The 14174-nt window shown below is 41.6% G+C and overlaps 1 protein-coding gene across 18 annotated transcripts in view; it reads left to right on the forward strand.

The window, feature by feature from the left end:
* The window catches only part of NFASC (neurofascin), a 328885-nt gene extending 315511 nt beyond the window's left edge, over positions 1-13374 (forward strand). For all 18 annotated transcript variants that reach the window (XM_054981817.1, XM_054981826.1, XM_054981820.1 and 15 more), the window contains one exon: positions 10170-13374. In XM_054981817.1, coding sequence (XP_054837792.1) covers positions 10170-10401 — 232 coding nt within the window. In that variant the 3' untranslated portion in view covers positions 10402-13374. The remainder of the gene's footprint in view (positions 1-10169) is intronic.
* Positions 13375-14174: the final 800 nt, after the last annotated feature.

Raw genomic sequence — 14174 nt, forward strand, 5'->3', positions numbered from 1 at the left:
TTGAAAGAAGCACAGTGTGTAAATCTTGCAGCATGAAACCATATGATCAAAGAGCAGATGACTGAATTGATTGAGGGTTGAGCATGTTTAGCATTTCTGTGATCATATCATTGCAGTAGTGACTATTTTCCTCAAAAGGATATAATAGCCATTGAGGGGCACTTTTTAACACACCAATATGTTACCCACCCCATAAACTTTATACATATAAATGTGGATTTTTAAATATATATATATATATATATATATATATATAAAATACACTAAATCTCATATAGAACAGAAATAAACATGACCACAAGAGTAAGAAATCTACACATAAGCATCCATATAAAAGGTTTCAAAATATCAAAAAATAAGTCCATCCGCATTTGTCAGTATGCTATATGTTCAAATACAGATAAAGTTTCAAGGTCCTCCATCCATTGAATTATGGGAGATGGGCATTTGTCTCTACAGTGCTGTAAAGTAAGTCTTTTACTGACAGTAAAGGCACTGTCGAGGGTTCATTTTTGTTGATCATCGATTAGGTTCCAGGCAAGTAATTTAAAAGTATGCAGACATCCTCAAAAATAATGGATATTCTAATACGAAATTAATAAGCGTAATAATCTCCTCCCAAAACATCAAATAAGTGTACATGCCCAAAGCATATACTTAAGAGATATGGCCTGTAAGATCCAGTGCCACCAATTAGACACTGTCCTTAGTCCTTTACCAAAAAGGTGTTGTGGTGTCCAGCATACCCTAAACATAATTTTTTGCTGAATAAATTACAGTTTAAGATTAGGGGTGTGCGCTTTGGGAATCCAATTCAGGTAAAATGCCTGAATCAGACCCGATTCGGAAACCTCTGGGATTTCCAAATAGGGGACAGCATGCTGGCCCTGATTCGGAAGTCCCGAAGCAAAGCTTCCCGAAGCATTTGTAATGCTTCAGAAAGCTTCGGGTCAAGGAGTTTAAATGCCCTTTTCCCTGCCACTGCACAGCAGCAGGGAAAGGGGCATTTAAACCCTTGAATCAGCTGCTTGTCGGGGGCTTCCCCAATGAGCAGCTGAGTGCTGGCATCGCTGTAGGGGCCAGGGAGCTCCCCGACACCATCCGCAGTGGCTGATTAGGGTGGCAGGATGCAGGCAAATGACTGTGAGTCCCCGCCAGGCACTCCCTTCAGCCACCACAGACGGGGCCAGGGAACTCTCTCCAGCCCCATCCGCAGCGGCTGAATGGGGCAGCAGGGATGCTGGCAAATGCCTGCGAGTCCCCACCGGATGCAGGAGAAATGGCCCAGCGCTCACCCTCCTGGTGTGAGAGAGAGGAGGAAATCCCCCTCCCTTTCGCACCGGGAAGATCTGCGCTGCGCTGCCAGGCTGCTTCTCCCCAATGTTAAAGAGAAATCAACACAAAAGCTTCCATATAAAAGGTTTCAAAATCCATTTTGCACCAGGAAGGTCTACGCTGCTTTGCCAGGCTGCTTCTCCCCAATGTCAAAGAGACAGGGAGTTTTTCCCTGTCTCTTTGACACTGGGGAGAAACAGCCCAGTGCTCGCCCACCCGGTGTGACAGAGAGGTGGAAATCCCCCCTCCCTTTTGCACCAGGAAGGTCTGCGCTGCCAGGCTGCTTCTCCCCGATGTCAAAGAGACAGGGAGTTGTTCCCTGTCTCTTTGACACCGGGGAGAAACAGCCCAGCATGCTCGCCCTCCTGGTGAGGGGGGGGAATCTCCCCTCACTCTCAGCACCAGGAAAGTCAAATCATCATCAGGCTTCTTCTGCCTGATCTTAAAAGGGCCAGGTAAGTGGGCTGGAGGGGAGGGGGGGGTAAGTGCGGGATTTGGGGTGGGAGTGGGTGGGGGTGCTGAGGGAAAACCCAGCCCCCTGAATCACTTTGGAGTGCTCTGAATATTTATGGAGCATTCCAAAGCGATTCAAATACCTGAATCCGAAGCGGCTTGCCACTTCAGGTTTTGGGTATTTCTGAATGTTTTTCCTGCTTCAGGTAAACCCAAAGCAGGAAATCCGAATATTTTCGGCATTCACACCCCTACTTAATATCCATAGATGTAACTAGAGATGGGCACAAAGAGAAAAAAAAACCAACATGAAGTTCGTTGTTTGTTGCCATCCACAAACAGGGACTCATGAACAACCACAAACATAGTCCTGTTCACGAACATGTTCGTGGTTGGCTGTTCGTGGGGGCCAGCAGGCTCTCCTCCAGCCATCATCCAAATCAAGATCCCTACTGCACCACTCTCAGAAACCTGACCTGAGCAGGCACCAGGAAAGGTACCAATAATAAATAATAGCATGGCCCCAGAGCCTGTCTGCAGCCCTGGAACTTGAAGGGGTAGATCCCTACCACATCACTCCCAGAAACTTAACCTGAGCAGGCAGCAGGAAAGGTACCAATAATAAATAATAGCTTGGCCCTGAGCCTGGCAACAGCCCTGGAACATGAAGGGGTAGATCCCTATCCCACCACACACAAAGAAAATTCAAGCTCCAATGCACTCTATCAAAATGCCAACAGCAACTGTCTCTCCACTTTCTGCAGAGTCAGAGCTGGGAACCCCCCCTCCCCGCTGGTCTTTGCTCCCTTGTTGTAACAAATTTGGAGCTCCACACTTGAAAGGAAGACCTGCCTATCAAGCTAAATTGGGCTTAGATTGGGGTTTCCAGGGCAACAGCAGGAGTTCAGACAGAGTTCAGACAATCCCTGCCTAAGTTGCCAAGGGAATTGATTGCAGTTGCCAGACTGTCTGGCTTGATGAACAGCAACGAACGAAGCTTGCAATGACCACCTGTTCATTTAGAATGGGGCCTCACGAACAGCTTGCTCGCGAACAGCAGATTGGGCTGTTCGTGGCTTTTTTTTGTTCGTATTGCTGTTCGTGCCCATCTCTAGATGTAACCGGTATAGCATTTAACATCTTATCCCAGTGCTTTGGCAAAATTGGGTGATCTAACTCCTTATTCCCTTTGTTCCTGAGACTCTGCATATCATATTTATTAACTGACATTCAATATTTATAAACAAATATTGTAAGTTTCATTTTTTGCAATAAGAGTTTCCGAAAGTGGAGGAGACTCTGAAACATTCAATCCTACAGGGCCGTAATTTGGATATCAACAAATGTTGTAGTTGTAAATATTGACAGTCAGCAAAAGTTTTTATTTTTTATTTTATTTCATGTATACTCTGCCTTTTTCCCCAATGGGGACCCAAAGTGGCTTACATCATTCTCCTCTCCTCCATTTTATCCTCACAACAACCCTGTGAGGTTAGGCTGAGTGTGTCTGACTAGCCCATGGTCACCCAGTGAGCTTCCATGGCTGAGTGGGAATTCAAACCTTGGTGTTCCACGTCCTAGTGCAGCTCTGTGGCAGAACAGGCCCGTTTTCAGGTGCTGCGGAGCGCAGAAGCACTCCTGCATTCCTCAGCACCTCAAAAATGAGCCCATTTCAGTGTGGATCAGGCCCATTTTGAGCCCCTGTGGAGCCTGGACATGCTCCCAGGGGCTGTGTGATGACATCACTTCTGAAGTATCATCTCACCTGTGGGGAGGGGGCGTGCGCACGCTTTGCACATGTGCACCCCCTCTCCCCCAAGGTAAGTGCCAGGTCCCTATCCCCCTCCTGGAGGTTGAGGGGGCCTCGCAACCCTATCTGTATATAGGATTGTTTTAAATTCCAAAGAGTTGTGTTACAAAGCCATGAAAGTTATTATTTTGTCTAATGGCACAAGCTAAGCATAGATCAAAAAGAAAAGGAGAAAGAGGACAAGTTACTCGTGTAACCCACTCAAGAGGGAATGTGAAAGGGAAAAAATGTCATTAGTTAGTACCCTAGATCTTAGAGATTAATAAAGAATTCTAATCCACTTCAAAAATTCATGACGAAAACCAAATTAAGTCAATGTGGCAAAAATAAATTTTCAATAAATTTTGTCAAAAGCTTTTTCATCTTCAAGTGAGAGTAAGAGCTTGATCAGACCTCTTACTATTTAATGCAATCAAATCAGCAACCAATATGAGATTATTAGAACCTTGCCTGCCCCATATGAATCCTACTTGGCCTACATGTACCAGGGTTGGAACAACCTTCTGAAGTCTGTTAGCAGTGATGGAGGCTAATATCTCCGCGTATACGTCAAAGAAATAGGTTGGAAAATGTGCACATTGAGTGTGGTCTTGGCCAGGTTTGGAAATCTCAGTAATACAAGCATCATATAGTGACTTTGGCAAGGAACCATACTCTCACTATAAAACTCTGCCATGGAAGTTTGCTGGGTGACCTTGGACCCGTGACACACGCTCAGCCTAACCTACCTCATGGGGTTGTTATGAGGATAAAATGGAGAAGAGGAGAATTATATAAGCCACCTTGGGTCCCAGTTGGGCAGAAAGGTGGGGTACAAATACAATAAAGTAAATATAATTTGGGGATTAAAAATCAGAAAAGGTTTTATAGCATTCAATTTATTGAATAAATGAGGAATTGTGGTTGATTTTCTCATGCCCTTCTAAACTACTTTAAAGTAGTGGTCATCAATACATAGCTTGCGACCCTCGTGGGGATTGCAGAGCTTCAAGGCTGCTTTACATGATACAAAGTCCTTATGACTTAGCATCATGTGTGTTCTGGGAGTTCTGTGCTTCCCAAATGCACATGAGTCCAATTTGCGTCAAAACCATGAACCGAAAAGGGATTTAAGCCTCCTTCCCACACACTATTGTTTTCTCAACCTGAAAATAGTGGGAGTGGAAGGCTGAAGCCCCTTCTCCACATGTGACCTGGTGCCTGTCTAAATGGGACCCATGAGTCCCTGGGAAGGACTTTGTAATCAGTCATCATTGTTACATGACTTCCTGTGACGTGCTTGAAGCTCAGGCCCATACTGCTTCCCGGGGCTTAGCACAGATTTTAAAAGAATGACATCGTCTGTTATAAGGCTTTTATGCCACTATGCCCTTAACTGACTAAATGGAAGTATGAAGGACAAGTTCTAATCTATGCAAATGATGAGAAGAACAGAAGTATAATCTATAAAAAAATTAAATATACTACTTTAAATTTGATCTCCAAACAATATAGCATCAGAAACTTTGCAAGTGGTGCTATGTTACTTTTTAAAGAAGATTGCTTAAAGGCTCTTGAAAACATGTATATGAATATATTGTTAACTACAAGGAGACATTCCCATTTCTTATCCTGTACTTTCATCTTCTGTTAGAACCGATTTGGGTCAAAATTGTATTGAAACCAATCCCTCTAAAGTTAAAAGCTGTCTACCCTTAACTAGGAGTAGAAAAGCTGCAAGAAGACTTTATACTTTCTTCAGAGAGAGAGAGAGAGAAAACAAATGAACATACTGTGTTTTCTCTGTGAACTACTGCACACGTCTACACAGAGAGTTAGAGAAATGACAGATCCCTTAAGTGTCCAGGAATGAAGGTGAAGTTGAATACCTGAAACAGAAATAAGGCTGGCTGATTAAGATGTACAACTGTTGACAGCATTTTTTCCACATCTCCATGCCTTTCTCTAGCAACTGATTGAGAGAGGGGGGTAGGGAAACTGACTGAATAAACCGGAGCTGGATATTAGTCTGGAGAAAGCTACTGTTGGCTTTGAAAGATTAACAGGATCCAAGCTGACATGCTTTCTTTAGTGGTTTGCTTCCTTCCTTCACAGAAGCGTGTCTGATATGCTCTCATCATGCCCTTCACATCCTTGGTGGCCTGTGCATGCAGAATTCCAATCTTTGTAGCCTCTAGTTACTGTCACTTGTTCTACTCTGCTGACAGAATAACGGTCTACTTGTGCAAAGGCTAAACTAAGGCTGCTTGAAACGATTATCCTTAGATAGCATTCTGTCCCCATGACCATGCCTTCCTGTACCAACTGATTGGTTTACAGAGGAAAGGAGAGGGTAGGGAGCCTAATGTGGTAAGATAGAACTAGAATACTGAAACTCTAATGCCATTGTTCTGCTCCAACTTGCTACTGCTTGCTCTCTCCCATATCATTATTGGGCTCCAAATCAGCCTAACAAAGGAAACCACAGGGCCAAATCTTTTCAGGATACAAATCAGTGGCGCTTTCTTAAAACATGGCAATAGTGAGTGTGGGGAATTGGCAGTTGGTAGCTAAAAACCAAGAGTGCTTGCTCACATCTAAACACTATTACCCAACAATTGCTGGAAAGTAATTTCACATAAACACATGTTACTCTGTTGTATTGGACCTTTTGGGCTACTGTTTCATGATGCCAGAAAATACTCTGAAAGTGGAACTGCTCTGAGCCACTTTTCTGATGCTGGGTATTCCTCCTAGTTGATAACAGAAGTCCTATTCCTAACGGTGACCAAGCAACTTCACATTTTTCAGTGCCCATTGCAGTTACCATGAAGGACTGTGAGCATTTTCAGTACGTTTCACACATTTTTCCTTTGTAAAGGCCATTAGCTCTGTCAGAAAATATATCCAATGTAATTATGAATAATGATACAAATGCATCCTTGTATCACTGCAGAATGATAGTGTGTTCTGTACTCAAGACTCCTTCAAGTCTTAGTGAGAAAGGCAAACTATAAATGCAGTAAATTAAAAAATTGTCACCCACTCATGTATGGAAATATAAAATAGAGCCTCCTCATGTGTTCATTCTCAGCCCATGCTAAGTTGGGACTAAACACTTCCCTTCTCTGAAGGCAATTTCTGAAACCAATGCTTGATTTGCTTTGCATCACCCAAATAGTATGACAGATCTGCAGGCATTCAGACAAGGCAATGCAAGGTGGCAGCTCTGTTTTTATTATCTTTCGAGGCCTTCACTGCTTAGCCCAGAAGATAGCGCCTTCTTCTCTTTTTAAAAGTGGTTCATCCACAAATCACTTATTCATAATATATATTTTGGTATATGAGGATTTTTTATGTGTACACAATAATATAGAAGTGTTCTTGGGGTGTTGTCTTCACTTGATATGATAAGGTGGTAGCTCACTCAGAAAAATGGTGTTTTTGAGCACTGCCCCCAGAAATGCATACCTCATCATTTTGCTCTCTGATCAGGCTCTTTCTGCTTCTCTCTCTGTTTTATTCCCATCCTTCCTTCTCCTTTTCACCTTGTCTTTCTACATGGACCATGAAGGTCTCTTGAAAGGTAGGACTGTGGACTGCCCCAAAGTCTGGCGCACACAGCTTTCCCCCCCAGCAATTCCATCACTAAAACACACCTTACTTTCTGTGCTCCCCACCCCTGCCTCTCCACCCCCAACCTTCATCTAACACCATTAAATAATCATTTTGTATCCCTTGCCTTGAGATTTGGGGTACCGTTTGTCCAATGAGTTGCATTCAGCCTGCTGATTGGGAGCCATTGCCACAATCGATTGAATTATTATGGGCCTCAACTTCATTCTCTTTTCTGTGACTAATCCTTATATTATGCAATGATTGCCATCTGCTAGTTGCACAACTGAGGGTGGATTACTCACATGAAAAAGGGACTTCAAGACTGGAATTTTGAGCTATTTCATTTTTTGCAGGTAAGTTACTTAGATTTACCTGATTTCAGATGCTGTGCCGCAAAACAAAGTGGGGGGGGGCAATAAAGTTGGCAGCTCTGTATAACTTTATGGCAATTCAGAGTCAAGGTTTTCTGCAAACCTTTAACTGGCAAAACATTCACTCTGACATATGCAACTCATGAACATGATGCCCCTAAACCAATTTAAACTTGGGCCTCCCTTATTTAATATTTTCAGCAAAGTAGCTTATATTTCATTTTAACAAAATATAAATTGCATTTATATGTGAAAGACTGTATGTACTCAGTTAATGTACTAACATTACAACAAAATTCCAATGGAAAGCAACATCAAGTGTGACCAAAAGTTTTACACAAGTCCAGAAGAATGTCTGACTAACAGTAGTTCTCTGTGAAAAGCAGTATGAGGAGCTGCTCTTTGGAGGATGGGGCAGGGGGAAAGAATTCTAAAGCCCCACTGTTACGTGATTCTCTGGACTGTAGCCTGTGGAAAGTCAACACCAGCAGGAGTGTATACTAGTTTCATGGGGGCGGGGGCGTCTAAGGGGCATGTTCTGGTGCAAACTACATTTTAGTACTCCCAAAATATTTGGGGGAAATGATAGCTAACAGACATTCTTTGGTTTTGCCATTCTTGTCTTGTGCCTCCTTGTATTAACAAATAATTCAACTATTTATTTTCTTCCAATAGTTCTTCCTAATGCTGACTGAATTCCTTACCAAAAACATTGATTATGAAATTAACATGCACAATTATATTGGGATCCCAGGTTAAGCCATGGTTGCCAAACATGAATTTTATGTTTTTGCTAGAGAGACCAAAGTAAAATTTAAGCACTATTGATCACCAGCTCTTTCAAGAAGAATAGAGAGATGATGTTCTAAATTATACTTGTGCCAGGTAGTTGGAAAAAGTTTAAGGGGGATGTATCTTTCACACTGTTCACAATTGATCTATGGCACTTGCTATCATAAAGGTTAATTACCAAGAATATTAATGAGTGAGGAATGTGGGGACACAAAGCTTCATGAATGTCTCCAGTGTCAATAACAGATGTGTTCAATTTGCAATCCACCAGACTGAACACTGGTGGTTCTTCAGGTACTTTATCCCCTCCAACACAAACACGGGTTTTTTTTTTCTATTTTTTTTTTTTGTAGTTCCAGGCAGGCTTATTATTTGAGTCCCTGAAGGGCCAACATATGTAGCTACTGAGGTTTTTTGTCCTTGGTGGCTTGCAAGTTCTTCAGGCCTTCCAGGGAATGCAAGGGAACAAATAAGGCACAGCTTGAGTAGTATAGCATTGTTCCTGTGCTTTCTAAATATGACCTCCTGATGATGCTTATACTGGCCGCTATCAGGCAAGATAATTGGATGTAGGGGTTGTTTATCTAGTTAGTCTGTTCTTACAGCAAAACAGTGTTCTGTGGAATTGTGGTAAACAGAGAGAACCTGTAATGATATTATTCAATGCTGGCTGGGATCAAAAGTTGAGCTTCATAGCAATGGCCAAGGGAAATTGATTAAAAATAAATATTTGCAGAAGAAAGACAACCATTGAGTGAAGGACATCCTGCATATGTATGCATATAAATATTATATATTGTTTTAATTCTCTCATAGAAAAATTACCATTAGATCCAAAGCTTTCCCTAGACTACCTCTGGCTAAGCTAGATTCCTTTCGGCAGCTCACAGGAGGATAGGGTGAGAATGCCCATCCCTTGTATTGTTTATTACCTCTGATCTTGGAAGTTACATTTTAATCTTGATAGCTTATAACCATTGCTAGGCATGTAATCCTTGAACTGCCTTAATCTTTTTTAAAAGCTACAGGATTATTAAACTAGCCTTTCAAATTCAACAAGTGCTTGTTCAATATTGACAAACATCTTGGTAGCTGACAACAGTACTCAAAAGGAGAAATCAAGTAGTCTGTGTATTTGCATGCTTTTAAAAACCCTTCTTACAAAAAGAGCACTGAAATAGCAAGTTATAGAATAAAGTCACAATTTACAAGCAGGTCTATGCTATTTTCAAAAGTTGCATGGAGTAAATTTAAATAAGTCAAAAATTTAAAGAGTAAATTTAAATCAGTCAAAATAGCATTTCAACATCTATGTCCCATTTGGATCTAACTCAGCTGCAACGAGTGGCCTCTTGCCAAAAGAGCACTTAGTGCCAGCAAGCGTATCTTTGATACGATTGACGCTCGTGCAACTGTAAGGCCCAGACGGATACGTTAGGCTACAGGGTGCCCCTTTCCCTTAGAAGTATGACTTAGGCTCCAAAGCATTTTACAATTTTAGCCCTTCAGTGGGGTTTCCACCTTAACGATGCTTTGAAGAAGGAACATGATCCTTCCCAATATATTTAGGCTCTTTGGGAATAGTCAAGTTTTATACCTAATATATTAAAAAGTTATTGCATTTGCAAAGAACTTACCAGATAATTTGCAATAAGCCACAGGAAAGGATTCAGAATCTCCTGCGCTATCGTAACTTTTTTTGAATAGAATTGCAGGTGGATGACCCCTTTTACAAATTTATGGTTTTATGTAGCTCCTTTGAAACCATGCCCTCCTACTTCTGATGGCACTTATTTTCCTTTTGATGCTAGTGATGAAGACAACAAGCCGTTACAGGGCAGTCAGACTTCATTAGACGGCACGATAAAGCAACAAGAAAGTGACGACAGTTTGGTGGACTATGGTGAAGGCGGTGAAGGACAGTTCAATGAGGATGGCTCCTTTATTGGCCAGTACACAGTCAAGAAGGACAAAGAGGAGACAGAAGGCAATGAGAGCTCAGAGGCCACATCACCAGTTAATGCTATCTACTCCCTGGCATAATGCAACACCACTGAAACAGCAACAACAAAATGACACATAGTTGATGTGGGTCAGCAAAGTCACCGTCAGTAACAGAAAGTAACCAGAGTAGGACAACAAAGACCAAACACAAACCCAGACCAGGTGGTCACCAGCACCATCATCTCTTTAGAAAAAAAGCAAATGGCAGAAATACACAAGCTGCTTATCATACTGCAGCTGAAATCTGAGCTGACCCACAGGAGATCAGCAGGAGAGCAGGATGCACAGATTCTATGCCCCCGGGCTTCAGAACTTGGACTGAAATAAACGCCCCTCTATACCCCTATGTTTAATTTGTGAGATAATGCAACTCCTTTCATTAATAATGTACATGGCTGAGATTTTTTTAAAGGATTCAAGGTTGCTGTCAAAGGAGGGGTGGATACCCAAATATGGGGAAATTCTGAAGTGAGGATGGGGGAGTTCATAGTGAAGCCTCATAGGCTAACAATAGCATGAAACCACATTGAAGAATCAATTAGCTATTGGTAAAAATGATCAGCTGTTTTATAAACAGGAAACCTTCTGATAATTCACTTCCGTTGCACATCATTTCAGCCGAGCCTTAGCTTATAAACCTCACTAAGCAAGTTTATGACACTCGTTCTTATATGATGAAATGGTATATTGCATTTGGCTTCAGTATGGAAGCCATGTACAGGGGGATGGGGTTGCACTGACCAAAATCATCTTGGATCTCAGCACTATAATTCAAATATGGGTTCTAATGCAAGTGCCAATGTGAGGTTTCATCTTGCCTGTGGCATTGTTTTCCTCCCAAAGAAAGAGTTGAATGAAAACTGCATCTTTCTGCTGATCCACTGCAGAACTGGGGAGGGAGGGTTGTGAATAACTATGGTGGGGGCATGGAGGTTACTCTCTTTTCTAAAAGCAGTCAGTCCTCCCTATGCAGACACATGGTGTTAATTACTATCCCATGAGCAGAAAGGGGAGGATGGGTGACCAGGGAAGAGCAACTCCACATAAATGTGCTCCTACTGCTAATTCTAAAAGGATGGTACCTACTAACAATTCACTAACCTGACATTGACCCTGCCTGTCAATTTGTGAAAAGATCAGGGATTTCCTGTCTCTAGGTGTGCTTGACACAAAAGTACACATGTACTCAGAACCAATCTGAACTGGTCCATCTTTCTACCATTTCAAAAGGTAAAAGCCACACACCACCACATGCAGGGGTCTCTTATTCTCCCACACACATGCACACACACTCTCTTTAGTCAATTAGTGTAAAGGCCTTTGCCATTCTAAATAAGCAGCAGCATGGAGCTCATTAGTTACACATGGAAGGCACTCAAATCAAGCTAATATCTTAACACCCAGTAACCCTGTTTTCCTCAGATACAATTTCTGTTGTTACACTGTTCTTCCATATATGCCTTAAACAGCTTCATGCTTTCCCTGAAGTTTAATAAACTATGAATATGTACCCATAGATTAAGCCCCTGGTGTGATGGTCTGTAATCTGTCCATGCAGTACAAATGAGGCTCCTGCAGCTTGCCAAGCAGACAAAGCATGGATTTTGTAGAAGGCAGAGTTTATACACTATACAGTCTTCAGTGCAATACAGGATACATTCTCTTCACTCACTGCACTGAAAGTTAGCTAAACAGAGAGGATGGAAGCCTACAGCCTGTTTCATAGCTGTAAACTGATGACATTTAGCAAGAAACTACAAAAGATCTGTTTTAGCATGATATGAGTGATATCGCTAAGAGTGATATGGCTAAACTTGCACACTGGCTTGCTTTCAAGGGCACTTTGCTAACTGTGATGTTTCTGATAATAGACTAAGAAGTCTGGAAGGATATTAGCCCTCATGTACACCTTGCAAGTACATTTGTACATCTGTTTGTAAAAAAAGAAGCGGTGTCCATTCACTTTACATTTGAAACTTGAGGTCAATACCTGGATAAATGTGCAGTTTCAATCACATGTTCAGCTGTATGTTGAATTAAATGAGAATTAGTGCACATATAAAGAAAACCAAGTATATGTTGTAAACAGATTATATGTGCATTCATTGTCACTTGTGAACAGGACTACTGTAGGGCTTAATAAATTCAGGTAAAGCCTTAATGCAGCCATTTTGTATTGCAGAACTGAGCCTCTGCAGAAGCCATGCAAAGGAATGTGGAGGCTGAGTATGGTGGTGTTGACTGAGTGGACTGGAAACCCCCCCCCCCCAAACCAGGCCAGACTACTATCTGTTAATAGTATGGTCTACACATCTCATCATAACCCCAGGGTTTTTACATGCTTAACTCCTCTAAGCTGTAGTACAAATCACACTTCATGGAGGCATTTCTGATTTTGCCCTGCCCCCTTTAGCAGGATATTGCTTTTACTGTCTAAGATGAAAATTAGCCCATAATAGGCTCATGTGGAATAGTTCAAGAGGTGATGCTAAATGAGCCACACCATAAAGGACAGCAGCAATTTGACAACATATTGAAACATACTAGGGCAACAACAAAATAATGCTGAGAGGAAGTAAAATGAGTAGAGAACCTTCCTTACGTACAGAGGCTCCTGTCCCCAAATGTAAAGGAACATTCTAGCTAACAGAATGAAATAATTTTAACTCTTCAACAAACTTATTAGCAAGAAACAGACACCCTAAGGTTGCAATTCTGTGGACAGTTATTTGGAAGTTGCTTAAAGTGAAATTCACATCCTAGTAAAAATACAAAGAATTGAGCTGTTAGCCACTTTTATATGGGATATGTTGTTAAGAACCCAATTTAGGCTCTCAGCTGTACCTAGCCTAATCATGTGCTATAGCTATGCATTATTTTCTTCTCCTAAACTGTTGCTGTACCATCTGTTTGAAGAAGATTGGCAATAAGAAGTCTGTGTGTCACTTTTCATCAGTGACTTTAGAGAATGTAGGGGTGCATTGCAGGAGTTTAATAAAGATTAGAAAAATACCTCTTTTGTAAAGACTAGATTATGCTGTGTTCTTTGGTTATCAGACTACAGCAGACAGTAGGGATCACCCCATCACCAGGTTTGTGTTGGAATTTCAGAAGAAAGTGAAGTCTAAGTCTCAGCAAAAAATGTTACATCTGTCATGTCAGTCAATGAACTTTTCCTAGGATTTATGGTTTAAAGGTTGAGATCTGAATTCAAGAGATGCATATCTTATGGTAAAGAACACAAGAGCATCTGTGTTGGATCAGACAAATGGTCTGTCTAGTCCAGTATCCTGTTTCACACAGGAGCCAACCAGAAGGCCTCAAAGTAGTGCCCAAAGTCACCCTGAAGCACTGATATTCAGAGGGCTGATACCACTGAACATGAAGTTTCTATTTAGCTACCATGGCTAACAGCCAGTGATGAACCTGAATGCCATGAATCTGTCTCATCTTTGCTTAAAGCCAGCTAAACTAGCAACTTTCACTGCAGTCTGTGCCTGTGAAATTCAAATATTAATTACTCTTTGACTGAAGAAATACTTTCTTTTGTCTCTACATAGTCCACAGGGTTAAAACCTTATAGGTCTTAATGGTGTTAAACCCAGAAACCTGTGTAAGATATTTCTTTAGAAGATACAATGGATTTACTCCTTGCTGTAAGACAGGCATGGGCTATCCCATAAAGATAACAAAAAAAAATAGGTTGCTTTCCTTAAGAGTCATTAAATTGCCAGTGGCTAACTCATCTTTGTCACATGTACAAAACTAAATCCCAGCTGCTGAGCATCTTAGGGCCTCTTTACAGGTTATGC

Source organism: Eublepharis macularius, chromosome 5 (genome assembly GCF_028583425.1).
Source record: "Eublepharis macularius isolate TG4126 chromosome 5, MPM_Emac_v1.0, whole genome shotgun sequence".
NCBI lineage: Eukaryota > Metazoa > Chordata > Lepidosauria > Squamata > Eublepharidae > Eublepharis > Eublepharis macularius.